The 25,049-nt window shown below is 47.8% G+C and overlaps 1 protein-coding gene across 1 annotated transcript; it reads right to left on the minus strand.

Moving 5' to 3' along the window:
- On the minus strand, window positions 1-24,676 carry LOC134412190 (semaphorin-7A-like). The gene is made up of 14 exons (XM_063146025.1): window positions 24,584-24,676; window positions 15,745-15,884; window positions 15,156-15,218; window positions 13,283-13,378; window positions 12,037-12,145; window positions 9,500-9,598; window positions 8,043-8,182; window positions 7,608-7,783; window positions 7,239-7,347; window positions 4,892-5,096; window positions 3,650-3,765; window positions 2,625-2,797; window positions 650-705; window positions 1-444 (listed from the first exon to the last, which is right to left on the minus strand). Exons 1-14 carry the CDS (start codon window positions 24,666-24,668, stop codon window positions 107-109), a joined length of 1,905 nt encoding a protein of 634 aa, XP_063002095.1. The 5' UTR covers window positions 24,669-24,676; the 3' UTR covers window positions 1-106.
- Between the last annotated feature and the right edge of the window lie 373 nt (window positions 24,677-25,049).

Below are 25,049 nucleotides of genomic sequence, written 5' to 3' on the forward strand. Positions count from 1 at the left end.
TTTAACAGGAGTGACCAGACGTATTCAGAGCCAATGATTTTTAAAAAAAGAAAAAGGACATTTAGTTGGCAGTGTAATGAGATCCACTCCTATCTACCAGTCTGGCCTATAGCAAGAGAATCGTTATGGTAAGGAACAAAACGCCCATAGCCACCATGGCCAGGGAGACCTCTGGGATCCTACCACTGTTGAGCGTGACTTTGAAGGCTGTTATTTCCTCTTGGTATCCCTCTTCCTTGGCGGTACATTTGAAGACGCCCTGATCCATCGGAGTACTCTCTCCGAAGCGAAGGGTGCAAGATTGCTCGTCCATGGAGCAGGGGTACGTTTTGTCGTCCTTGACCCAAGTATAGATAGCGTGGTGAGATCTCAGAGGGCACGGCAGGTAGATATAGGTGGTGGAGTCGACGCTCACTTTTTTCAGGGCCTCCTGGGCTAATTTTTCTGCAACGTGCAGAGTGTAGAGAGAAAGAAAGGTGAGGAGAGAAAACGGAGAAACCATTTTTACACAACAGATCCTAATTTGTTTCCTGGCTCAGACTAAAGTACTGCTGATAATCCCTGAAATCACGCTTGACTGAACCATTAACTAAGCCCTCAAGATCACCCGACTCTACCCAGTGTTTGGGCCATGTGCCGACTGGCTTACCTTCCGCGGTTTCGCACATGTATGTAATGTTCGGAGAATCCAGGCTCTGAAGCATCCTGTTGGAGAAGAATGTGAGGATATCAGAACAGCCATGCCGGATCACACCAAAGATCCATCTAGTCCATATAGTGTCCTCCAGATATTTTGGACTACAACTCACACAAGCCCCAGCCAGCATGACCAATGGTCAAGGATTACGGGGGTTGTAGTCTGAATACCATCACCGGGAGACATATAGCATGTATTTACAAAGGACAGGGCCTTCTCTCTGTTGGCACCCCGATTTTGGAACGCCCTTCCAAAAGAGATATCGTTAGTACTGACTTTGTTTTCTTTTCAGTGTCAGAATAAAACGTTTCTCTTTGTCCTAGCATTTTAGCATTTTAATACTTCCGAGTTTTACAATTTAATTTATTTTTAAACGCAATTGATCCTTGTGTTTTTGTTTTGACTTGCTAGTTGAACAGTTGTTTTGATTGTTCTTTTACTGTAGAGCTGTGTGATTCTTTTAATAATGGATTCGTTTGGTTGAATTAATGTTGTGTACATTGTGGATGAATCCCTTGTGTACAAAGGGCTACCTATGTATCACATTTATATGCCGCTTTTCCTCTAACGAGTCCAGCGCAGTGCACCTGCTCCTCTCCATTTTATCCTCACAACAACCCTGTGAGGTAGATTAAGTGATGGCCACCAATCTGGATGGCTTTAAAAGGGGGTTGGAGAAATTCCTGGAGGCAAAGGCTATCCATGGCTACTAGCCCTGATGGTTGTGTGCTACCTCCAGTATCCGAGGCAGTAAGCCTGTGTGCACCAGTTGCTGGGGAACATGGGCGGGAGGGTGCTGTTGCACCATGTCCTGCTTGTTCATCCCTGGCCGATGGCTGGTTGGCCACTGTGCAAACAGAGTGCTGGACTAGATGGTCCCTCGGTCTGATCCAGCAAGGCTCTTCTTATGTTGGAGGGAGGAAGCAGCAGCCAGGCACCTCTCCACCGTGCCTGGGTCCAGCTCCAGCTGAGAGCCCCCTCCCTCCTGCTACCAACTGTCTCTGGAGAGGCCACCAGTGAGGGAGGAAGCAGCAGCCAGGCCCCTCTCCACCGTGCCTGGGTCCAGCTCCAGTTTAGAGCCCCCTCCCTCCTGCTACCAACAGTCTCTGCAGAGGCCACCAGTGAGGGAGGAAGCAGCAGCCAGGCACCTCTCCATCATGCCTGGGCCCAGCTCCAGCTGAGAGCCCCCTCCCTCCTGCTACCAACTGTAACTGCTGAACTTTCCAACTAAGATTGTAGTGCCTGAGTTTGCTTTCCTTCCCCCCTCCTCTTCCTCCCTCCCAATCCCCTTTCCTTTTGTGTCATGTCTTTTAGATTGTAAGCCTGTGGGCAGGGACTGTCAAGAAATACTTTTGTAAGCCGCCGTGAGAGCCTTTTTTGGCTGAATGGCGGCATAAAAACCCTTAAATAAATAAAATAAATAAATAAATGTTCTTATGTTCTAAGTTGAGAGTCAGAGCATGGCCGAAAAACACCCAGGAAGTTTCATGGCTGAGCAAGGCCTAGGAACTGGATCTCCCGAGTTCCAGTCCCACACTCTAACCCCTACATCACACTGGCTGTGAATTAATAAATAATAGTCCCCCACACCAAAACACACACACACACCCCTAGACGGCAGTTGTTTGCAACAAAATGTCACCGTGTTTCCTTAGCAGTATTCTTGGTCAGAGTCTGCAACATCTAGCCTCCCCATTCTGCTTGTCACGGCTGGTAGTCCCCTAGGATCTCCTTATAACACCACACACCTATAAATACAAGTGGTGCCCAGGTGCACCATGTCACAAGGAAATGCAGCATCTGAGACTTTTGCACCAACGGCAACCACAATTAGTAGGGGCACAGGACAGGTCATTGCTCTGCATCAGTGCATCAGGCAATGGCCACCCTCTCCCACAGTGCCATCCCGTTCGCCTCTTCCGCAGACCTGCCACTGTGGTTTCCGCCCTGGGAGATGGCAGAGCAGCTTTTCTTGTTCACATCCCACCCGCAGTATGGGTCACGGGCCAGGAGACACTTCCAGCAGTTTTCATTGTACTGGTCGCAGTCCGTCAGCGGCAGGCGCGTCACCTCCGTCTCGGTGCTCACGTACAAGTAGCCCTGCCGGAGAGAACACAGATTACAGGGCAGGGGAAAGCGGTAACTAACACAAGGTCACCTATTGGGATCCCATCCAGGGTGAGGAAATGTGGGACCCTTTGCTGTCAGGTTGTAAAGGAAACCCTTCTTGCTTGCCAAGCTAGGAAGGAAGCCACTATCCTCTCTATGGTGGACAGAGGCATCTGGGAAGGGGTAGAGGTGGAGAAGCCGGTCTTTTTATCTGTTGTGGATAGAGGCACATTGGAAAAAGGTGGAGATTTCCAGCTCCAGGTTTAGGGAGCCATGGACAAAGTGCCAATATTGCTCCCTCCCACGATATCATCCTGATGACCATTTACCAGGCTCACTCATATGCTCATTCCAGCCATCCAGCTGACCTCTTTGCACCAGGGGCATCTCTGATTGGTCAGTCACGGAAATTTGCAGGTCCTTTACATGACGTCGTCAAACTCCAGGATCTCTCCTGTGCTTTGTGACTGTTCTCCCGGTATTTTTAAGATCGGGGAAAGTCCGGCATTTTTTCCTAGAAGCGCGATGAAGCGCTGCCATAGCTATGTGTACTTACGGAATTCTGCTATAACGTATCGCCATCTAGTGGCCATATAAATAATGAAACCTATAGAACTTGCAGAGAAAAGGCCCCAAAGACATTTTTTGGTAGAGACCCAAAAGCACATATAAAGGAGCCAAACTGAATCCCGCAAAGAATCCGGAAGCAGAAGCCCCAGTAAAGGTACTGGATAAAACCCTAGTGTAGAGAAGCCCCAGGGATCAGTGGTGGAATGGGCCTGCTGGACCCTCGGTATTTCCCCCAAGGATGCTGCTTGCTGGTGCCAGGCCTGGAGTCCTTACCATGGTAGCATCCAGGATCATAGAGGAGATGGGCATTTCTTTCTCGAATGGACTTATCTCAGCAATGATTACTGTTTGTTCTTTGCTCCGGAGGACCTTGTGGATCTTCCCTTTGGCTACCGAGGCAAAAGAAGCAGAGGTGATGTTTAGACTTAGGATGGAATGTGTGGGGATTCCAAGCCCTCCCCCCAAGATGTGAGACACTAGAGGGGTCTGCTGTGCAACCCACAAAGCCTTTATTCAGTAAATAAACAGGTCTTCACACTAAAGGGAGTGTGAATGCTATGAGCTATCCGTTAAGCTTAATTAGCCTAACAAAGCAAGGCAGTTGCCATGTCTAACCTTACTGCTCCTATTTTGGGAGAAGATGTTTCAGGTAATCAATCAGAATCAGATTCAGAACTAGAAGACGCAGCACCAGACACCAGCCAGCCTGTATCAGTGGGGGAGGAAGCTCTCACAGGTGATTCCCCAGCTGGGAATCAGCCCTCTCCAGAGCTTATCTCCTCAAGGCCAAATCCTCCACACTCAGTGGGAAGTGAGGTTTCTTCTGGAGGTGAGTGTCCTGACAAGCTAGCTGATGCTAGGGTCCGCCAGAAGCTCAAACACACGGAGTGGAAGGAAGGTGTGAGAAAGTCAGTTTGATTACGCCAGAAGCTGCCTCCGCACCAGGCGCTCTGAAGTTACGGGCGTTTGGGAAGTGGCTTCCTGTCACGTGAGGTACTGGTTCCTCTCTATTTGGTCCTGGTTAGGCCTCATCTGGTTCTACAATTCAAAAATGATCAGGGGTCTGGAAACAAAGCCCTATGAAGAGAGACTGAAAGAACTGGGCATGTTTAGCCTGGAGAAGAGAAGATTGAGGGGAGACATGAGAGCACTCTTCAAATCCTTGAAAGGTTGTCACACAGAGGAGGGCCAGGATCTCTTCTCGATCCTCCCAGAGTGCAGGACACGGAATAACGGGCTGAAGTTGCAGGAAGCCAGATTCCGGCTGGACCTCAGGAAAAATTTCCTGACTGTTAGAGCAGTATGACAATGGAGCCAATGACTTAGGGAGGTGGTGGGCTCTCCTACACTAGAGGCATTCAAGAGGCAGCTGGAGAGGCGTCTCTCAGGGATGCTTTAGGGTGGATTCCTGCATTTAGCGGAGGGTTGGACTCGATGGCCTTATAGGCCCTTTCCAACTCTACTATTCTGTGATTCTATGGTTCTTTTATCCTCTCCCATCCAGGCTGAGCTCACCTGTTCCAAGGAAGAGAACATCATGCAACGTATTGTCGGCGTCCTGCACGCTATCTACCACCACTCGTGTGTACGTGTCATTATTCTGGAGGACATACAGGGGGTGTTCCTCATCCGGGTAGATGACGGTGTCTATTTCTGGGTATTCCTTAATTATGGTCAACGTCGTTTTGGGCACGGGTGGGGCGGAATCCGGTGCCACACACTGAAAGGGCGGAGAAAATGGCAGACGGAGAAACCGAGTTGGAGGAAAAAGAAAGCAAGAACAGAAGTCAACATTCCGTACAAAAACCTGCACTGTTAAAAGCGATTTATTTTACTTTAAAATCTTTAGAGGTTGCCTTCTACGGTAAAAAAAAGAAAAGTGAACCGCCCAGAGAGCTCCGGCTATTGGGCGGTATAGAAATGTAATAAATAAATAAATAAATAAATAAATAAATAAAAGGAAAAGGAAGCCCCTCGAGACAACTTCAAGAATAAAATGCAACTCGCAATAAATTTCACAATAAATCAAGTGATAATAATAAAAAGAACAGCAGCCAGCCAGCCCAGGAAGAAACTAAAATCAAACAGAGGTTAATTTTTGTGAACCGCCAGAGATCTTTAGCTATTGGGCGGCATAGAAATAAAGTGAATGCATGAAACGAATAACTTCAACTGAAAACCAACCGCAGCCCCATAAGGCTGTTAGAAGGAAAAGCCAAAGAAAACCAGCAAAACTCCAAGGCTAAGAGAAATGGAGCAGAAATGTGGAGATGTCTTGGGACGAGGAAGGTTGAGGTTCAAATCTTCACTGGAGCCTTGCACTGCTCATTATTTTAAGTCCGCGGGTTCTGCATTTCCTTTTTAACTTAAAGCAGTTGGGTTACACTTGAGCAGAGCAAGAGTCATGTAAGATAGGGTGACCATATGACCGGATTTGCCCGGTTTTTGATGACAAATCTGGGAGTGGGAGGGAAAATCTGGATTCCCCCCTCAAAGAGCAGCTCTAATGGGAATTAACAAAAATGCTTACAACGCCATCATTTTTTAAGTTAAAGATGTGAAACCTGGCATGATGGTAGCTCTTAGGAAGGGCTTTAGTCATACCAAATTTGAAACAGATCCGTTCATCTGTTGATTTTTTAGGAATTTTTTTAAAATTGAGGTTTTAAAATTATTATTTTTAAAATTGTCATTTTTAAAGATAAAGAGATGAAAGTTGGCACCATGATAGCTTTTAGGTAGAGCTTTAGCCATACAAAATTTGAAACAGATCTGTTCATCCATTGATTTTTAGGAATCTTTTAAAATTTGAAGATTTTTTTTAAAAAATTAAATGTTATTTTTAAAGATAAAGAGATGAAACTTGGCACCATGATTGCTCTTAACAAGGACTTTAGCTATGCCAAGTTTAAAACAGATCTGTCCATCCATTGAGTTTTAGGATTTTTTTTTAAAGTTTGAGGTTTTAAAATTATTTTTTTAAAAATAATTTTAACGTGGCGACCATGTTGTCCTCCTTTTTGGTTTCCAAAATATGGTCACCTATGTAAGAGATGCTGCTAAATTCTTTCCCCACCAGTCCCTTCTACCCTTTTAGCTGCTTTTCCCCATAGGGGAAAAGGATACAGGTTCTCCTGTACTTCTCCACAGTGGGTGAAAGATCAAATTAGGGAACAGGCAAAGCTACTAATGGCCATTGCTGAGATCATCAGAAGGCGAGGAATCAGCCGCCCTGCCTTTTAGATCCAACTCCATGACCTGCTGTACTTTCCACCTTAGAATCTAGTGCCGGAATTTTGATTCTTTCCTCCTCCTTCCTAACCTTTTTTTCTTTTATGTCGTGACTTTCAGATTGTAAGCCTGCAGGCAGGGACTGTGTCATTATTTAAACTTTCCAAGCTACTCTGGGAGTCTCTTTTCGCTGAAGAGCGGGGCAAAAGCACTTGGAATAAAATAACTGCTGAACTTTCCAACTAAGATTGTAGTGCCTGAATTTGCTTTCCTTTCCCCCCTCCTCCTCCTCCCTCCCAATCCCCTTTCCTTTTGTGTCATGTCTTTTAGATTGTAAGCCTGTGGGCAGGGACTGTCAAGAAATACTTTTGTAAGCCGCCGTGAGAGCCTTTTTTGGCTGAATGGCGGCATAAAAATCCTTAAATAAATAAAATAAATAAATAAATAAAAAGAGTAATAAAATAAACGGTGATTTTGAGCTGAAGAAAAAGTCCCTGATCAGTATGACTTGGCCAGCTCTTCCTGCCTTCTGACAGAATTGCAGCACACGCATACATCCACACAGCTCCGCCTGAAAGAGGCATTCAGGGATTCCTCATTGAGAGAATCCAGAGTTTCAGATGAAACCTACCATGCCTGGCCTGGGCACAGGAACGGTGCCAGCGAAACCCTTGAATTTTGAAGTCTTGAAAATGGAACTAATTCTGCTCATAGAGTAGGTGCAAACAGCTGACGAGCCCCTTTGGAAAAATGAAACAAAAGCAAGAATAACAATGTGATCATTACGCAAAGCTCAGCTATTTTACCCAAGTAGAATGGTACGTGCACAGGAAGAGAGTTGTGGTACTTTTCGGGCTTTGGATCCAAATCTATTTCCTACAGGGCTGTTTATGTGGTTTGAAAGCCCTGCAGCGTCTGCACAGAGGCGCCGCGTCGGTTTAGCCACCGCGGGGCTTTCCCGCAAGAGCTGCGCATCGTAAAAGTCGGGGACGCCACTCACCATGCGCTGGAGAAGACGCCGTACAGCACCGCCTCGGCCTTCCCACGCTTTCTGAAAACAAAAGCATCCCGGAGGTGGTGGAAACGCATCGGTTCATTGGGATGTCCGCACACCAGCCGCGCCTTGAGGAACGTGCTCCAGGAATTCATAAGCATGGACCTTCCACCCTGATCCACCTGCAAGGGCAGAAGACGGATATAGGAAGCTGCCATAGCTGGGTCGCCACTGTCCCGACTGGGCCACTATTATCTGAACGGCAGCAGGTGCTATGGATTGAACTGGAGACCTTCTCAGCCAGCGGATCACAACGCTGGCTCACGTTCGGCTACAATTCCGGAATCCTTTTCACAGGGACTACTGCCAAGCTGGGTGTCCCCCGTCCTATACCTGCCCAGACGGAAACCAATTCCCAAGCCTCTCTCTTTCTCTCTGTACCTTGCAGACACGTCCCAGGCGAGCTTTGAACGGTTCCTCGTCCAGCCCAGCTGTCTGGTTGACGTCGTTGTAAAAGAAGAAAATCTCGTCCTTGCTCGGATCTTTCTCTGGCAGCAAGGCGGCTCCGACAAATTCCGCATCTGGGGGAGGAGAAGCATCAGTGTGCGGTAACCAGCAATTTTATATGACTTCGTTAGGTATTAAATCATGCTTGGAACATAAGAAGAGTTCTTGTTTGGGTTGGAATGACCCAGTATATGAAGGTTCTATGTTAATATTAAAGCCAATAGGAGCTGATGGACGTAACCCTTCCTAATAGGAGTGTTGAAACGTTTTCATCCCTAAGTCCGAATTCCATTTTGGAAAATCCCTCGGAGTCCACAGTCCAGTCATGGGAGGAGCCAAAGCCCAGAGAGGCGGGGCTAAAATGCCAGCATAGTTTTGCTTACAGCTCTCACTTGTATTTATTTATTTCATTTCTAGACCACCCAATAACCGAAGCTCTCTGGGCGGTTCACCAAAGTTTAAACCACAAGGGGCAGCATAAAATATGAAACATGACCGCTTGACACCGCGCTATAAAAGTACAACCAGATTAAAACTGAGCAGCAATGCAGAGATTTAATGTCCAGATTTAAGACAGTGGAGCTAAAAGACTTGGGTGCTAAAATACCGGGAAAATAAAATGGTTTTCATTTGTTGCTGAAAGGACTACAGTATAGATGCCAGGAGAACCTCATTCCACAGTAAAGGTGCCACAGCAGAAAAGGCCCCCTCCTGAGTTTCTCAAAAAGCTATCCAAGGTGCTGAAACCTCAGCCCCAAAATGAGTTCAGCACCTTGGGCCGCTCCTTTAAAAGTTCTGAGTGGTCCTGGTTGAAACCCAGAGCTGATTCACAGCCCCACTGAAATCGGATCCAGCAATTTCCACTGGGATAGACTGCCTCTGGATTTGTAGGTTCCATTTAATTGTCCCATCTACTCCCGGCAACTTTTCCAGTTCTACAAAACCCTTTTTCAGATGGCTGCGGCCACCAGAATGCATATGCAATTCTAAACATCTCTACTGTAGATCCTCATAAAGAATGTTCATCCCGGTTTTTTAATTTTCAATCCCTCCCCTAATAATCCCTAAAATGAGATTCATTTATTGTTATTTTGCTGCTACCACCTGCTGAGTTGAAGTTGTTGTTTAATACTAGTGATCATTTAAAACAATAACACATCTGTAGTTGTTATTAATGTATTAAGGACTAGAAACTTTGTTTAAATGGCAAGGTGGGATTCTCCAGATTCTAAAGATTTTGACTGTACGCCACCCTGAGATCCTTGTGATATAGGGCAGGATACAAATGTCTTAATAAATAATAAAAAAGGGACTTCTGTTAAACACTGCTGCTGTATTCCATAAAATGTATTTATTAGAAAATCGGATCAAGGATAAAGAGTGTTTCTTACTGGCAAGCCAGCTATCTTCGGTCTTAATTCCCTTTTTATTTCCATAGCTTCTCCGGATTGTGCTTTTGTTGCCAGATAACGCAGAATAAAGGTCGCCCTCTGAAATGTGAATACAGGAAATGAGGTGATACAAAAGCACGTGAGTCGCCCATTGCGATGGCCGAAGAAAGAGAGTTGAAACCCGCAATCCAAAACCCCCACACAATATACACAGTGAATCATCAAATCCTTGCCTCTTTCTTCCTGACCTTTCATGCTTGTCATTCAACAGGCAAACATATTTCTACAGTCATGAGGACTAGAAATTTATTTTCAACACACACAGACACACACACATACACACACCTGCAGACCTGAGCCAAGTTTCTAAGAAGAACCGGCACAGAAGTGCGTTGGAGAGCAGCAGATGCATCTTTACCTGAACTAGGTGAGCTATTTTATAATCTTGGGCCATTTAGCCCAGTATACTAAGAACGTAAGAAGATCCATTCTGGATCAGTCCAAGGGTCCATCTAGTCCAGCACTCTGTTCCCACAATGGCCAACCAGCTTCCTACTCCGTTTTTTGAGTATCGTATCAAAACGACTCAAAGTATTTATTGGGAAAGTTGGAGTCTCGGGCAACTGAAAATGCCGTTATTGCTGAAGAACCATCAGGGTTTATGTAGGGTAAATCCACAGTAGTTCAATGTTTTGTCCTCCATCGTGTGATCCAAAAATATTCACAAAATGGTAGAAAAGAGCTATTTGCTGCTTTTGTGGATCTCACTTCTGCCTTTGACCTAATAGACGGCGGCCAGCTTTGGCAAAAGTTAGCCACCACTAATATTGACAGAAGGCTGCTCTTCTTAATTCAATTGCTGCGTACCAATACTTCCCTTAGGGTTAGACTTGGGGCAAACAGGCTGTTATCTGATAATATCCCTACTTATAGGGGAGTCCGACAGGGAGGCCTTTTGGCACCATTTCTATCCTGTTCACATAGTGGCCAACCAGCTTCCCACAGGAAACCCACAAGCTGAACATGAGTGCAAGAGCACCCTCCCACCCATGTTCCCCAACAACCAGGGCCGGCGCTGCCATAGAGGACAGTCAGGCGGACGCCTAGAGCGCCAAGGTAAGGAGGGCACCAAACGCCGCACCCGGAAGTTGCCCTCCCACTCTCAGAGCCGCTCTGGCCAAGTGGGGGCAACTTCCGGGCATGCCATTCTGAAGCCGCCCTTCCGCTCACCCTCCACCCCAGCGTCCCTGGCTTGGCTTCGGCTGGGCAGGCGCCCAGCTGAAGCCAAGCCTGGACGCTGGGGTGGTGGTGGTGGTGGCAGGTGGACGGCTCCATGTTCTGCCTTCCAGCGCACGCTGGTCATCAGAACGTGGAGCTGTCCATTTGGCCCCCCCACCCCAGCATCTTGGCTTGGCTTTGGCTGGGCGCGCCGAATTATCCCTCCCTTCTTTATTTTTTTTTCTTTCAAACCGACACTCAACATTCTGTGACCATCAAACATGCCCAGTCCACCACGGTTTGCTTTTTTGCGGGGTGGGTAGGTGGAGAACGAGGTTGTCCCGCTTCGTTTTAAGTACCCCACCCCTAATTATTAGTATACTGAGGGGAGACATGATAGCATTCTTCAAATACTTGAAAGGTTGTCACACAGAGGAGGGCCAGGATCTCTTCTCGATCCTCCCAGAGTGCAGGACATGAAATAACAGGCTCAAGTTACAGGAAGCCAGATTCCGGCTGGACATCAGGAAAAACTTCCTGACTGTTAGAGCAGTACGACAATGGAATCAGTTACCTAGGGAGGTTGTGGGCTCTCCCACACTAGAGGCCTTCAAGAGGCAGCTGGACAAGCATCTGTCAGGGATGCTTTAGGGTGGATTCCTGCACTGAGCAGGGGGTTGGACTGGATGGTCTTAGAGGCCCTTCCAACCCTATTATTCTATGATTCTATGATATGTTCCCTCTTGTCTCTTGGGGTCTTGTGTTTTATTTTTTGGCTCCTTTCCTGTCATCACTCACCACCTAAGTTGGCTATTAGACATAGCCATCATGGAGAATCCTCTCTTGCGACCAGATCTTAGGAGCCCTGAACTCCGGAGAGATGAAAAGGATTTCGGAACATAGATGTGCCCAGCAACCAGGGAATTATTTTTTAAAAAAGTGGACATTTATTGAATACACAATCATGAAGGACATTTTTTAATTCATTTATTAATTAAACACTGTAGACACTGACGCCCTACTATGCGTTTGGTTTGCATTACTGTAGGAGGGAGGTTGTGGGTTCTCAAGAAGGTATTCAAGAGGCAGCTGGACAACCATCTGTCAGGGATGCTTTAGGGTGGATTCCTGCCTTGAGCAGGGGGTGGGACTAGATGGCCTTATAGGCCCCTTCCAACTCTGCTATTCTGTGATATGATTCTATGAGGGGAGGGGAGGATTGACGAGATGCCTATTGGTTGAGACATTAGGGTGTGCCTGGGCACACACGGCACACCCCTTGTGCACACCTATGTTTTGGAACCTCCCCTACGCCTTACCCACTGCGATGGCCACAGCATTCTGCGATGGCGATGACGGGACGAAATCTCCTGCCAAAAGGGTAAACTTTTGGCCTGGCCTGTCCTCTTGCAGTTTTGTGGCGTTGATCTTGGAGGAAAGAGACAAGAGCCCCAGTTAAGATTCAGGCAGCTTTTATGTGGCTTCCTTCTCCCCCCAATATGGCCTTCTGCCATGTTGCCCCCTCTAGTTGGAAAAGAATATAAGCAGAGGTCGGGAACCTCCAGATCAGGGTCAAATCTGTCATTTCTAGAGCCTAGATCCGTCCCAGATGGTCACACCTCCTTTCCCCAACTGCTGATTGGTGATTTTCTGGTGAGTTCTTCCCTACATTCTAAAAAGTTGAAATGCCTATCCAGACACTTAGTTAATGTGTGTCATCCCTCTGGCAGACGGGCTGCCTGTCATGTCTAACCCTACTGCCCCTGTTTTGGGAGAAAATGTTTCAGGTAATCAATCAGAATCAGATTCAGAACTAGAAGACGCAGCACCGGACACCAGCCAGCCTGGACCAGCGGGGGAGGAAGCTCTCACGGGGGATCCCCCAGCTGGGAGTCAGCCCTCTCCAGAGCTTATCTCCTCAAGGCCAGGTCCTACACACTCAGTGGGAAGTGAGCGTTCTTCTGGAGGAGAGCGTCCCGACAAGCTAGCTGATGCTAGGGTCCGCTGGAAACTAAAACACACGGAGCGGAAGGAAGGTGTGAGAAAATCACACCTTCCTTCCTCTGCATCAGGCTCTCTGAAGTTACGGGCTTTTGGGAAGTGGCTTCCTATTCTTCTTGAGCGGACAATTGTCTTGCATAGTTTGCATAGTTTTGCCTAGGGGGACGTTTCCAAGAGGTTGAGGAAGAAGAGACGTTTATTGCTTAATAAAAGCTTTGTGGATTGCTTAGCAAGCCTCGTCATTTGCCTCCCATCGAAAGCAGGAGCTTTCTGAGAAACACGTCACGGCCCTGCCTCTTTGGGGTGGAGGAAATTAACTGCGATCAAAGCTTGGCCTTTGAACTTTTTTTGAACTCCCAACATTTTCTGCCCGTCTGTACTGCTCAAGTTTCAGTTTCGAACAAAACTTCGAATTCGGGCCAGGAGATCTCGAGTAATAAACTTAATCTGGCTGTTTACTTAGATAGGATGTTCCCAATAAAGACAGAAGAGTCATGTGTCTATAGATTCCGTCCCCTTGTATTTCTCAAAGTCCGTTACGCATCTGACCTTCCATGAACTCACCACAAACCAACACTTGGGAGTAGCCGCGTTGGTTCCACAGACGATTATTTTGTTGTCCAACCTCTGAATTACACGGATGAAATTATCACAATCTTCCTATGAGAGAGAGAGAGCACAGGCGTATTGATTTGAACAAGGGGGTTGGCTACCTCCTCTGACAAACAGCAAAGTCCCCCCCCCCCTCAAATAAAACTGCTCCCAGTTTCACTTGTAGGGAAATGAAAAATATTTTCAAACTTCGAGAGACAAGTAGTGTACCCCCAAAATGGATCAGGCCGGTGGGTGGGTGGGTGGGTGCATGTGAGGGAGACAGGAGCAAGCTGAGGCCTGCTCCGGTTGAACTGCCGCTGCCAGTAGTTAAAAGGCAAATCAGGGCCCTGCTGAAAATCTAGTCTTTTTTTTCCTCTTCCCTCTTCTTCCCGTTTCCTTGCATGTCGTGTCTTTTATGATTGTACAGCTGCAGGCAGGGACTGTCTTTTACTGATTGATTGTAAACTGCTCTAGGAACTTTTTTGGGGGGTGGGGGTTGAGGAGCAACATAAAATACATTAAATAATTAAGAATGGAAACACACAACAAACTGAATCAGTCCGGGGGCGGGGAGGGGTCCTTGACTACTTTGGTGCATCATTCCCCCCACCCCACCCCACCCAGTATCCAGCCAGGGGCTTCTAGGCCTGGGGGGGGACTCAATCTGTGCTGCACAGCAGCGCCCCTCCCTATGGTGGCCAGAGATGGAATTACAGCTCTTAATTTTAAGCAGGACCATGTGACTGGAGGAACCAAGAAGCGGCCTGCCTGGTTCTATGAAACTCTTGCTCCAAGCTGCGGTCTTCAGTCACCATCAAACAGAGAGCTTTGGTTATTGGATGGTATAGAAATCTAATAAATGAACAAATCATCGCCTTGCCACCCCCTGGGGCTCACCATGCCTCAACCTCTGGCTCATCTTTGACTATGTTCCTGCTTCTGAGATTTCCGTTCTTGTCCCTCCCATCCACTGCTTTTTTGTACCACTGCTTCTCCGATCACAAAAAGTTCTGTGGAACCTGAAAGTCTGCACACACTTTGGTTGGCTCCTGGCTGGACTTGGCGCTGCAATACCACCCTCCGGCCATTTGCAGCGGTGGTGCTGTAGAACTTCAAAAAACACAGCAGGCCAGATGTTCCCTCAGCCTTCTCCAACCTGGTGCCCTCCAGATATGTCGGACTACAACTCCAAGTTTGGGGAACACTTCTATAGTGGTACAGGGAGTTATGCGCGGCACTAAATTCTTGGGCGAAAGAGAAAGGAAACCCCAGATAACGAGTGAGCAAAAAAAAGCCAAAAGCCAAAAGGGGTGGAGACAGGAGTCGTGTGTCCGAAAGGAATTATTATTGCCGACGTGTTTCAGACTACATCAAGTCCTTCATCAAGGCAATTCTTATAACAATATAAAATGACTTATCTCCTAAGCCAGTCTTCCTCAACCTGGGGCGCTCCAGATGTGTTGGACTACAGCTCCCAGAATGCCCCAGCCGGCTGGGGCATTCTGGGAGATGCAGTCCAACACATCTGGAGCGCCCCAGGTTGAGGAAGGCTGTCCTAAGCGATGGTGTCACCACACATAGGACACCATCGCTCAGGAGAGAAGTGATTTTATATTGTTATAAGACTTGCCTTGATGAAGGACTGGATTTAGTCCGAAACGCGTTGGCAATAATAAATCCTTTCGGACACACGACTCCTGGCTTCACCCTTTTTGGCTTTTTTTTGCTCACTAAATTCTTGGTGCCAGAGTCCCTGGTGTGAAACACCGCCAACAAACTCTCCTTCGAAAACATTTCGTGAACCTCTGGTCCGATTCGCCCCAGACCTCTTTTCCCTCCTCACCTTCATTGCTCCTGTCTTCCTCTGGCAGTCCCTTTCTGCCTTCTCCTCGGCCTTCATAGCGATCTGTTAAAAGCAGAGAAATAGCATGAGGAAAATGGGCCATCTTCCCATGACGACTAAGGAGGTGGGTTTTCGGCTTCAGAAATACTAACCCCACCTCCTTGGAGGGAGAGGGGAGGCACAGATCCTGATGAATTTGGGAAGGTCTAGCACAGGTGTGTTGGTCCTTCAGCCCAGGGGCCAAAACTGGCCAAATCTAGGGTCCCAGTCTAGCCCCCCAGTTGCCCATTCCATGAGCAGACTGGCCGTTGAATCTTACTCTAGTACTGCAGGGTTGGGCAGACGGTAGATCTCCAAACGTTTGGGACTTCAACTCCCAGAAGCCTCCTGCCAGCATGTCCGACAGTCAGGAATACTGGGAGTTGTAGTCCAAACACATACGGAGATCTACTTTCTACCTACTCCTGCTCTGCCGCACCTGAGAACAGCTCTGTTCCCCAAGCCTTCACTGCTGTTCCTTGCCACCTGAAGCAGCTGCCTCCTTCTGCCACATGGCAGGGCCGGCCCTTGTCCTTCTTCCCCTTCTCACCTGGTTTCGAGTGACCTTGGAACCTGTAAACGTCAGCACCCATAGCAGTCCTCGGCCTCCGATGAACACCTGGTTGGAACCGGTGTCGTGGAACATGGCTGCCAGCCGTTCCCTCTCTTCAAACTTTAATACGGGAACATCTGAAAAGAGAGCCGCTAAAAACGGTTAAATGTTTCATATGCTCCGCACCCCGACAACTGTCACGAAGAAGGGGTATGAAAGGCATTGTTCTTAGCCAGAGTTCAAACACATCAAGATCCCCCCCCCAAAAAAATTGTTTAACCTTATCTCTGTTTGCAAGACCTCAAAATGTGGCCAGAGAGAAGTTTTTCTTCCCTCTTTCATCATATCCAGTGGGGACATCCACCAAAGCTAAAAGGTAGATTTGGGAGAGACAATAGAAAATATGTCCCCACTGTTCCACGGAGGCTCTGGAACTCTCTTTTGTGCAACGAATGGGTCTTCACTGCACATTCCAGATTAAACCACCCCCATCAAGCCTGGGGTGGTGGCGGCCAGCGACCCTGCTAATAAAAAGTGCTGACATTGTGTCCCTGTGAACCCCAGTTCCATTACAACACTGGCTGGCAGCCAAAGAAGTGGTGTCCCCCCCCCCCCCCAGGCAGGCTTTCAGCATGCAAGCTGGCCTTTCTGCTGAATATTTTTCTTAAAATTGGTTGATGCAGTTTATTTCTTTATTAAGAACTTAAGAAAAGCTGTGCTGGATCAGACCAAGTGCCCATCTCGTCCAGCGTCCTGTTGACACAGCGGTCTGTGGGAGCTAGCTGCCGGCTGCTGTGTGTTTTTAATTGTGTTTTTAACTTATTGGTTTTGATCTGCTGTTTTAACTAAAGTGCTGTTCTTAATCGAGGTTTTATCATTAGCTGCCTTGAGTGCCATGGGGGAGTGGGGGTAGAGGAAAGGCAGGGTATAAAAGTAATAAATAGATCATAGAATAATAGAATAGCAGAGTTGGAAGGGGCCTACAAGGCCATCCAGTCCAACCCCCTGCTCAATGCAGGAATCCACCCTAAAGCATCCCTGACAGATGGTAGTACAGCTGCCTCTTGAAGGCCTCTAGTGTGGGAGAGCCCACAACCTCCCTAGGGAACTGATTCCATTGTCGTACTGCTCTAACAGTCAGGAAGTTTTTCCTGATGTCCAGCTGGAATCTGGCTTCCTTTAACTTGAGCCCGTTATTCCGTGTCCTGCACGTGTTTGGAACTCACTACTGGCAGAAGATGTAGCGATGGCCACCAACTTGGATGGCTTTAGAAGAGGGTTGGATAAATTCATTTATTTATTAGTTATTTATTTAAAACATGTATATCCCGCCCTATAGCATTACGATCTCAGAGCAGCATACAGATAAAAGCATACAGTATAAAACAATAAATATGCACAGTTAAAAACAAATTAAACCATGAACCAAGTTAAAACAATATATAATTTAAAAGCAGTAAAAGCAGTTAAAACAATGTGCCAGTGAGTTTAACCATCAAAGGCTTTGTTAAAAAGCCATGTTTTTACTTGCTGTCGAAATGCAGTCAATGTTGGTGCCAATCGGGCCTCCAAGGGGAGGGCGTTCCACAGTCAGGGTGCCATCACAGAGAAGGCCCTGTCCCTTGTCCCAACACAGCGTATATGTTGCATTGGTGGGATGCGGAGAAGGGCTCCTCCTACAGATCTGAGGTCTAATTCCTGGAGGAGAAGGCTATCCATGGTTGCTAGTCCTCATGGCTATGTGCTACCTCCAGTACCAGAGGCAGTATGACTATGTACACTAGTTGCTGGGGAACATGGGCAGGAGGGTGCTGTTGGGGCATCTGGTTTACCACTTGTGAACAGAATGCTGGATGAGATGGACCCTTGGTCTGATCCAACAGGGCTCTTCTTAAGTTCTCAAGGGGCAACTGCCAAAATTTTCTGCAGCATGTGTGAGTTCAAACACTCGGATCACCTCTAGCAAACAGGCTTTGCAGGTTTTGCGGTGCTTCAAGAAACCGAAACACCTGTTTGACCAGAAACATATATCCTGCTTTTTTTTTAAAAAAAAAAAGACCAAAGAATCCACCCTTCCACTGAGTTTTTCTCAAACGACATGGGTCCCTTCGTCCTTTTTCTTCTGCTGCCCCTTACGCCTGGAACGCTCTTCCAGAACACTTGAGAACTACTAACTCAATCACAGCTTTTAAAACTCAGCTAAAAACTTTTCTTTTCCCTTTAGCTTTTAAATATTGAGTTTGTTCTGACTCTATACTGTTAGCTTCACCCCACCCAGTGCCTGTTTACACTTCCCTGTGCCTGTCTGCATCCTCTTTCCCTCCTTATTGTTTACTACAACTTTATTAGATTGTAAGCCTATGCGGCAGGGTCTTGCTATTTACTGTGTAATCTGTACAGCACCATGTACATTGATGGTGCTATATAAATAAATAAATAAATAATAATAATAATAATAACAGTGCTATGATGTAATACCTGAATCTGATTCTATGTGCAGATAAGCCCTACTGTGATAAAGGTGATTAACTTCTCCCCGAAGTGTGCGTAAACTTGCACAAACTCTGCGCGGCCCTCCATTGCAACACATTTCCTTATTAACACACAGACACCGTCCTACCCTTCACATCATAGAGTGCAAATGCTGCAGATTGTTTTTGCTGACAATTTTGTCGTGATTGTTGTTGTTTTTAATTGAAAAGCATCCCCAAAGGACCAAGTGCGAGAAAGCAGGCTAGATGTTCAGGATCTAGGGAAGGAATTGGGACATCTTCACACAGTGCAGAGTTAAACTATGGAACTCACTACCACAAGATGTGGGGATGGCCAGCAATTTGGATGGTTTTAAAAGGGAGTTCGATAAATTCCTGGAGGAGAAGGCGATCAGTGGCTACCAGCCCTGATGGCTATGTGCTACCTCCGGTATCAGAGGCAGTAAGCCTGTGTGCACCAGTTGCTGGGGAACATGGGCGGGAGGGTGCTATTGCACCATGTCCTGCTTTGTTGGTCCCTGGCTGGCGCTGGTCGGCCCCTGTGTGAACAGAGTGGACTAGATGGACCCTTGGTCTGATCCAGCAGGGCACTTTTGATGTTCTTCTGATGTTAAGTTGTTTCTCTGATTTGCACACACGATAGATAGGGACAGATAGATCAGTCAATTTTTAATTTCTCTCAGCTTCTCAATTTCCCCACATGAAGTTCATTCTGTCGCATTTCTGCACCAGTTTGCCACCTTTTCTTTTAAAAAAAGAAGTCCGCATGAAAACACACATGCATTTTTTATGTGCACCTTCCCCTAATATACAGACATGTCTGTTCTTGTTTGTATTTTATGCTTTTTATGGTTTTAAATTTTGTATATTTGTTTCTAATGTTCACTGTTTTAAACTTTTATAAACCACCCAGAGAGCTGCGGCTGTGTGGCGGTATATAAATGTAACAAATAATAATAATATCTGTGCACGTATTTTTGCTTAATATTGCTTTCGTTCGGCGAACTGCGTCACAAAACTCCGAGAAACGCGGGTACCGAAGAGTAACTGTAATCTCGGTTCAGGATGTGCGAAGGCGAGGGGTTCTCAGCAAGATTATGAGCTGAACAAAATTCTCTCCGCCGCCCAATCTCTAGAAACCAGGTCGCTCTCTTTTATAATATGCACCAAGAGGCAACGCCAGACTATGCACCAAAGTGAAAAAGCAACAGCAAAACACGACCGTCTCTCTGTTGCTGTAGGAATGGCGATTCTTGCTTTGCCCTGGTCTTGGTCTCTTTCCTAATGAGTGTGTGAAGAGGAGCGGCACGCAGTTTGGGTGTACGAAAGTGAGCCCCATGGGCGATACACGCGCATCAGAGAAATGGATCCGGGGGCGTTCTATTCCCCCCCCTCTCCTGCTTAGATCTGTTTTATCTGCATTGCAGAGGGTACCGAGCCTTGCCTGACTTAGTCTAGAAAATCCCCTCCTCCGTCTCGGCAGAAGCTCTCCAGCTTTGCAAAGCAACCAGGGCTGGCTGGTGTACAGCCACTCCCTGCAATTTCTGGAGTCTGGCGCTGTTTAATGAACGGCAAGGAAAAAACAAGATGCCCAGGGGCTCAGGTCTGTCGGAAAACTGCATTCTCAGGTCTGGGAGAAGCTCTCTCTTAATCCTGGATGTGCGGGGAAGCTCAGGGCCAGAGCCAAGTGCATCTTCATTCCCCATGGGTGCAGAGCGGAATGCACTCTGCGCGTCCTCAGACACAGGGCTCAAATTATTTATTTAAAGTGGTGTGCTTTTTTAATCCAGCTTGCGGAACGGTTTGCAACTGATCAGCATATCAAACACTCCCTGCCCATGCAGGTTTACAATGTAAAAAAAAGACAAGGAAAAAAAAGACACAGCACACAAGGAAAAAGGAACACGGAGGGAAGAGGAAAAAAAATTGCAGGGGATACAAATGGGGGGGGTAGACTCTTACTTCTATTCTTAGAAGACAGCAGATAGAGCAGGGGTAGGGTGGGGGAGAAGTGGTGTAGTTTGGCTTAAATCAGGGGAGTCAGGAAGGGGTGGGGCATGGTTTTCAATGGCTGTTAGTTGTGACGACTAAATGGAACCTCCAATTTCAGAGGCAGACTACCTCTAAATATCCCCGCTGGAGAGGCACACAGGAGAGAGCTGTTTGCTTCAAGGGCTTCCCAGAAGCACCTGTCAGCCCCCTGAGGCATGGCTAGGGACCGTTTGGCCCGGTCCAACAGGGCTCGGCTTATTCACCTGGCTAGCTTGCAGTGTTCAGAGGCAAAATACCTCCGAGCGTTAGATGCTGGGGGCATATCTCTCGCGCAGTGCAAAGCAGGCAGTGCCCCACCCTGTTTGTGGGCGGAGCTTCTGCTCTTGGCTCTTGCTACCTGCTTGTTCACCCGTCTCTCACTCGGGCCCAGAAACTGTGGTGGAGAGAAGCAGAAGCAGCAGATGCTATAGCTGGCTTGCTCCCTGGCTTGCTGCTTGCCGAGCAAGCAAGAGGTAGCCATGATGAGGAAGAACAGCTGGCAAAGAGTCCTCCAAAGCCAGGAGTCGGCGCTGTCCGTGGCTTCCCTTTCTCTGATCCCATGGAGCTGTTTTTTACGTCCCTCCTCCAATTTAAACACTGGGGGCCATAGGCTTAATCATAAAGGACATTTTAAAATTCATTTATTTATTAAACACGGTAGACACTGACGCCCTGCTATGCGTTCGGCTTGCCTGACTGTGGGATGGCCGTTGCAGGTGAGGGGAGGATTGAAGAGATGCTGAATGCTTGAGTCTTTAGGGTGTGCCTGGGCACATCCGGCACACCCCTTGCGCATACCTATGCCAGGGCCCCTCTCCGCTAAAAGAGACCTGCGACGCAATGGGTTTAGGGGCGGACGAAGAAGCCAATTCACCGGCCGTTCCGGGAAAAACCGGCAACAACAACGTGAAGACGGACGCACGGAACATCCTGATCTAGCTGGGGAGAGCATGAGTACCAGGCCACGTCCCACGTCCGCGAATCGAAGACATCGGAACGAGCCAAACGGCTCTCCCTGAAGTAGTGCCTCGTGTAATCATCAGGTCCAAAAGTCCATTTAGTTTGGAGCCCGCCCAAGCAAGGTTGCAGGGAGCATCACCTCATTCCACGTCATGAATCATAGAATAGCAGAGTTGGAAGGGTCCTACAAGGCCATCTAGTCCAACCCCTGGACATGCTCTCTGGACATGCTCTCTGTCCAGGCAACCCAGGGGTCCCCAGGGGGCCACGGATACTAGTGCTTTGGCCCGGTCTCCTTTGGCTCCGCCCATTTCCCCTTTGGCCACACCCACCCCTGGAATGTGGTCCTCCGGGGCTGAAGAAGGTCAGACGCCCCTGGGCTAGGCCAGTATTGTCAGCTCTGACCGGCAGGAGCACTCTATGGTCTGAGGCAGAGAAGGCTTCCCCCCACCCCATCAATGGCTATCCAATTCTTTGAACTGGACATAGGCAGGGATTGAACCCGGGCCTGGCAAACCTCAGCTGAATCCCCCTAACAAAGCGTTGGGAAGTCCGTTGGTTTCATTGCTGAGCCGGTGAGCTCTCCAAGGTGCTGAACCTAGTTTCAGCACCTTCGATAGACCCTTGACAGGCCTGCCTGGGCTTTGACTGAAACCCGGACTGGATTCAGAGCACCATGGAAATTGGAGCCACTGGCCTCCTCTCCTATCACTTTTAATACAATGCAGGAGCTGCAGCTCCGTGGCAAAATCCCTTCCTTGCATGCAGGAAGTCCCAGGAGCGATGCCCGGCATCTCCAGGCAGGGCAGGAAAAACCCCTGAAACTCCAAAGAGCTGCCAGTCAGTGTGGACAATACTGGGCTGAATGGACCAAGTATAAAGCAGCTCCCAAAGTTAGGTGCCTCTAGGAAGCTCTCAACCAGGTCATCGTCTTTGTGTTTTCATTCCCAACGGATCGATGCATCTGAGCTTCCCACACTGCTGCGAAACATCAAAGGTCCTCCTCCCAACGATGCTCAGTTCAAACGCCTTTTGTTTTCCGCTCTGTCTGGCTTTCCCACGAGCTAGCGGTGGTGAGGTTGCAGAATTCCTTGGCGCTTGGTCTCTAACCCTGCTTGCTGCATTGATCTCATCTGCAGATCTCCTCCGCCAGGCCGGCGAAAGGAAAGCATCCCTCTGAGCATTCACAGAGGGCTATTTCCTCTCCCCCGCCACGCCGCCAGAGCTAGCCGCCTTTAAGAGTCGTAAAAAGGAGGGGGATGTGCGGGGTGTGTGTTTGTGTGTGTGTGTGTGTGTGTGTGTGTGTGTGTGAAAGGTTTTTGTGGGGCCCGTTGTCGTCCCATCCCAGCAATGCACTGGGGGAAGAAAATTTGCACCACCAGCCCAAATCCAGCCCTTACCATGCAAGTATTATACGTAAAGTATTGTATATATATTTTTAAAAAACTATATTAACGTTTTTAAAAGATATAGAAGTCCTGTCTTCTTTTCCACACAGTTCTTATGTACCCCTGCCCAGGACAGGGTCCCGTCCCCCCACAATCTGCCTTCGAACTCCGGCATTTGTCGCTTTGACAAACCAAGCCACGTCCAGATCCGCAGCGCCCTACAAGCAGAGCAGGTGACAGGTGACTCGAAGCAAGCGAGCCAAGCCGCGTGCCGCTGGGAAAAGGGCCCCTCCCAAAGAAATAGGGCAACCCGGATTGTGTGAGAGAGAGGGAGAGGGAGGGTGAATTGGGCAGAACCAGAGACAAGGTTTCCCCACCCAAGAATCGTTTCAGAAACATGTTTTTGAAGGTGCGACATTTCAACTTCCATTTTTAATAAATAAATAAATAAATAAATGAAGGAGACCTTCATATTTAGAAGAGGAAAAATTCTGGCTTTGATACAGGCTATAGCAGCACGTGCCTGATGGGAGTGAGGTTCGTTGCAAGATCCCCCTGACTCAGAGTGGATCCCCCCACCCCACAAGATCAACATATTTATTGATTCTAAAAACATCCCCTCCTCGAGCTATTATGACCATGTGCAAAACACATAAGAGCTGTGCAGGGCCCACTTGCAAAAAGTGATATATTTAAGGAAGGTGTTCAGGATTAGTAAGTGAAAGATACAGAATTTTAAAAGGTAACCTCGAAGGGGTTTTTTTTGGGTTAATTTAAACTATCGATAACTTTTGTGGTTTGCATCTGCCTCTGGGCTGGAGTTGCTGCTTTGGAAATTCAAAACCCCCTATTGCTCAGATAGACTGCTCCTGCTTAGAAGCTCTGGTGCAAATAATGAAAATCAATCCATCAGAGGGGTTGGAGACAAATTTGGCTGCCTTCCTTGCCTTCCTTCTCCTTTTCAGGGAACCTCTGAATGGAGTGAGGTGTGGCACCCCTCAACGTCAGAAAGGGTTACTTTCTTTCTCCGTTAATGGGAGGCAGCTCCTAGCCACAATTCTCAGGTTTTTGCTTTGCACGTCCTCTGCCCTCCGGCAGAATTCAGTGCCCGAATGCGCTCTGCTGTGTTAGGCTGCGGGTGCAGAAAGCAGGTAGACTCGTGATGCCTTTGCTGCCCCACGCTGCGACACTGCTGCTCTCGGCTGAAGGCGTGGAAGGATTCCGTCGGAAAGCGCTTCGTTCGCGTGTCGAAGTGCTGCCTGCGGCGTCCGACCCGCGAGATCCCGTCCCGTTCACACGTGCAATGCGCCGTCGCAGTCACCAAATCTCAAAACCGCACAGACAAACGGCGCCTATCCGCTCATCACGGCTATATAAGCCCGTTACTGTGGTAACCTCTGCTCCGTTATCATCTTCTGTAAGTGCCTCTCTGCAAATGAACCCAGGCGTCTCAAATGGGGCGATCCGTTGTCCCAAAAACAAGACAGATGGACCCACACTTTTTAGGAGGGGGGGTTTGAACCTCTCCTGATCTCCCCAGCAAACCATAAATAAGATGGTTCTTTTTTTAAAAAAATCCAAATATTCTGAATTCCTTTGCAGATTAGCAAAGAATTTCTCATTCAAAAAAGAGGGCTTCAAGCAGGTATTTGTACAACACAGAACCAGTTTCACACACACACACACACACACACCGGTCCTTCTGTCCTACCCGCCTCCCTCCCTCTTTCCCCAACCCATCATGTATTAAATCATTTAAAAAAACGCACATCCGTGTTGCTCTCCTTTTGGGCGAAGTGCTGATGGTTCGCTTGACCAAATGGACTTCCCCCCTCCCCCCTCCCCCCCCAAAACGGAGCATTTCAAAACAAAACACAGCCATTTCCCACCCAACCCCAGGAATCCCAAAACGGGGTCCGGCAGTTTAAACAATACCCCCCCCCCCCAAAAAAAATCACGACTCACCTTTTGGAATCAGCTTCAACCTGGGGATCTTTTGGGAGGAGGCAAAGCAAAAGAGCGAAAAAAGCCAGAAATGGGGGAGCCTCATTTTGGGGGATGGGGTGCGTGTGTGTATCCCTTGCGAAGAATCGAAGTCTCTCAAATGGATGAGATGCTGCAGGAGGAAATTCCACAGAAGGGCTGCGTTCTCTGGCTGGTGGAAAAAGTGCTCTCTCTCTCTCTCTCTCTCTCTCTCTCTCTCTCTCTCTCTCTCTCTCTCTCTCGTTCACTCACTGACTCTCCGCCCTCTGTTTTCTAATTTATAGTCCCTTAAAATAAAAAATAAATAAAGAATCCGGCTAGAAGCGGCAACGTCAGCATACCTTCCTCAAGGGGAGAGAAAGGAAAATAAAGGAATAAATATATGACCAAGCCCTTTTCGTTTGCAAGAAAAAAAGGTCTTCAGGTAGGAAAGAGGAGGAGGAGGAGG

Source organism: Elgaria multicarinata, chromosome 21 (assembly GCF_023053635.1).
Source record: "Elgaria multicarinata webbii isolate HBS135686 ecotype San Diego chromosome 21, rElgMul1.1.pri, whole genome shotgun sequence".
In the NCBI taxonomy this organism is placed as follows: Eukaryota; Metazoa; Chordata; class Lepidosauria; order Squamata; family Anguidae; genus Elgaria; species Elgaria multicarinata.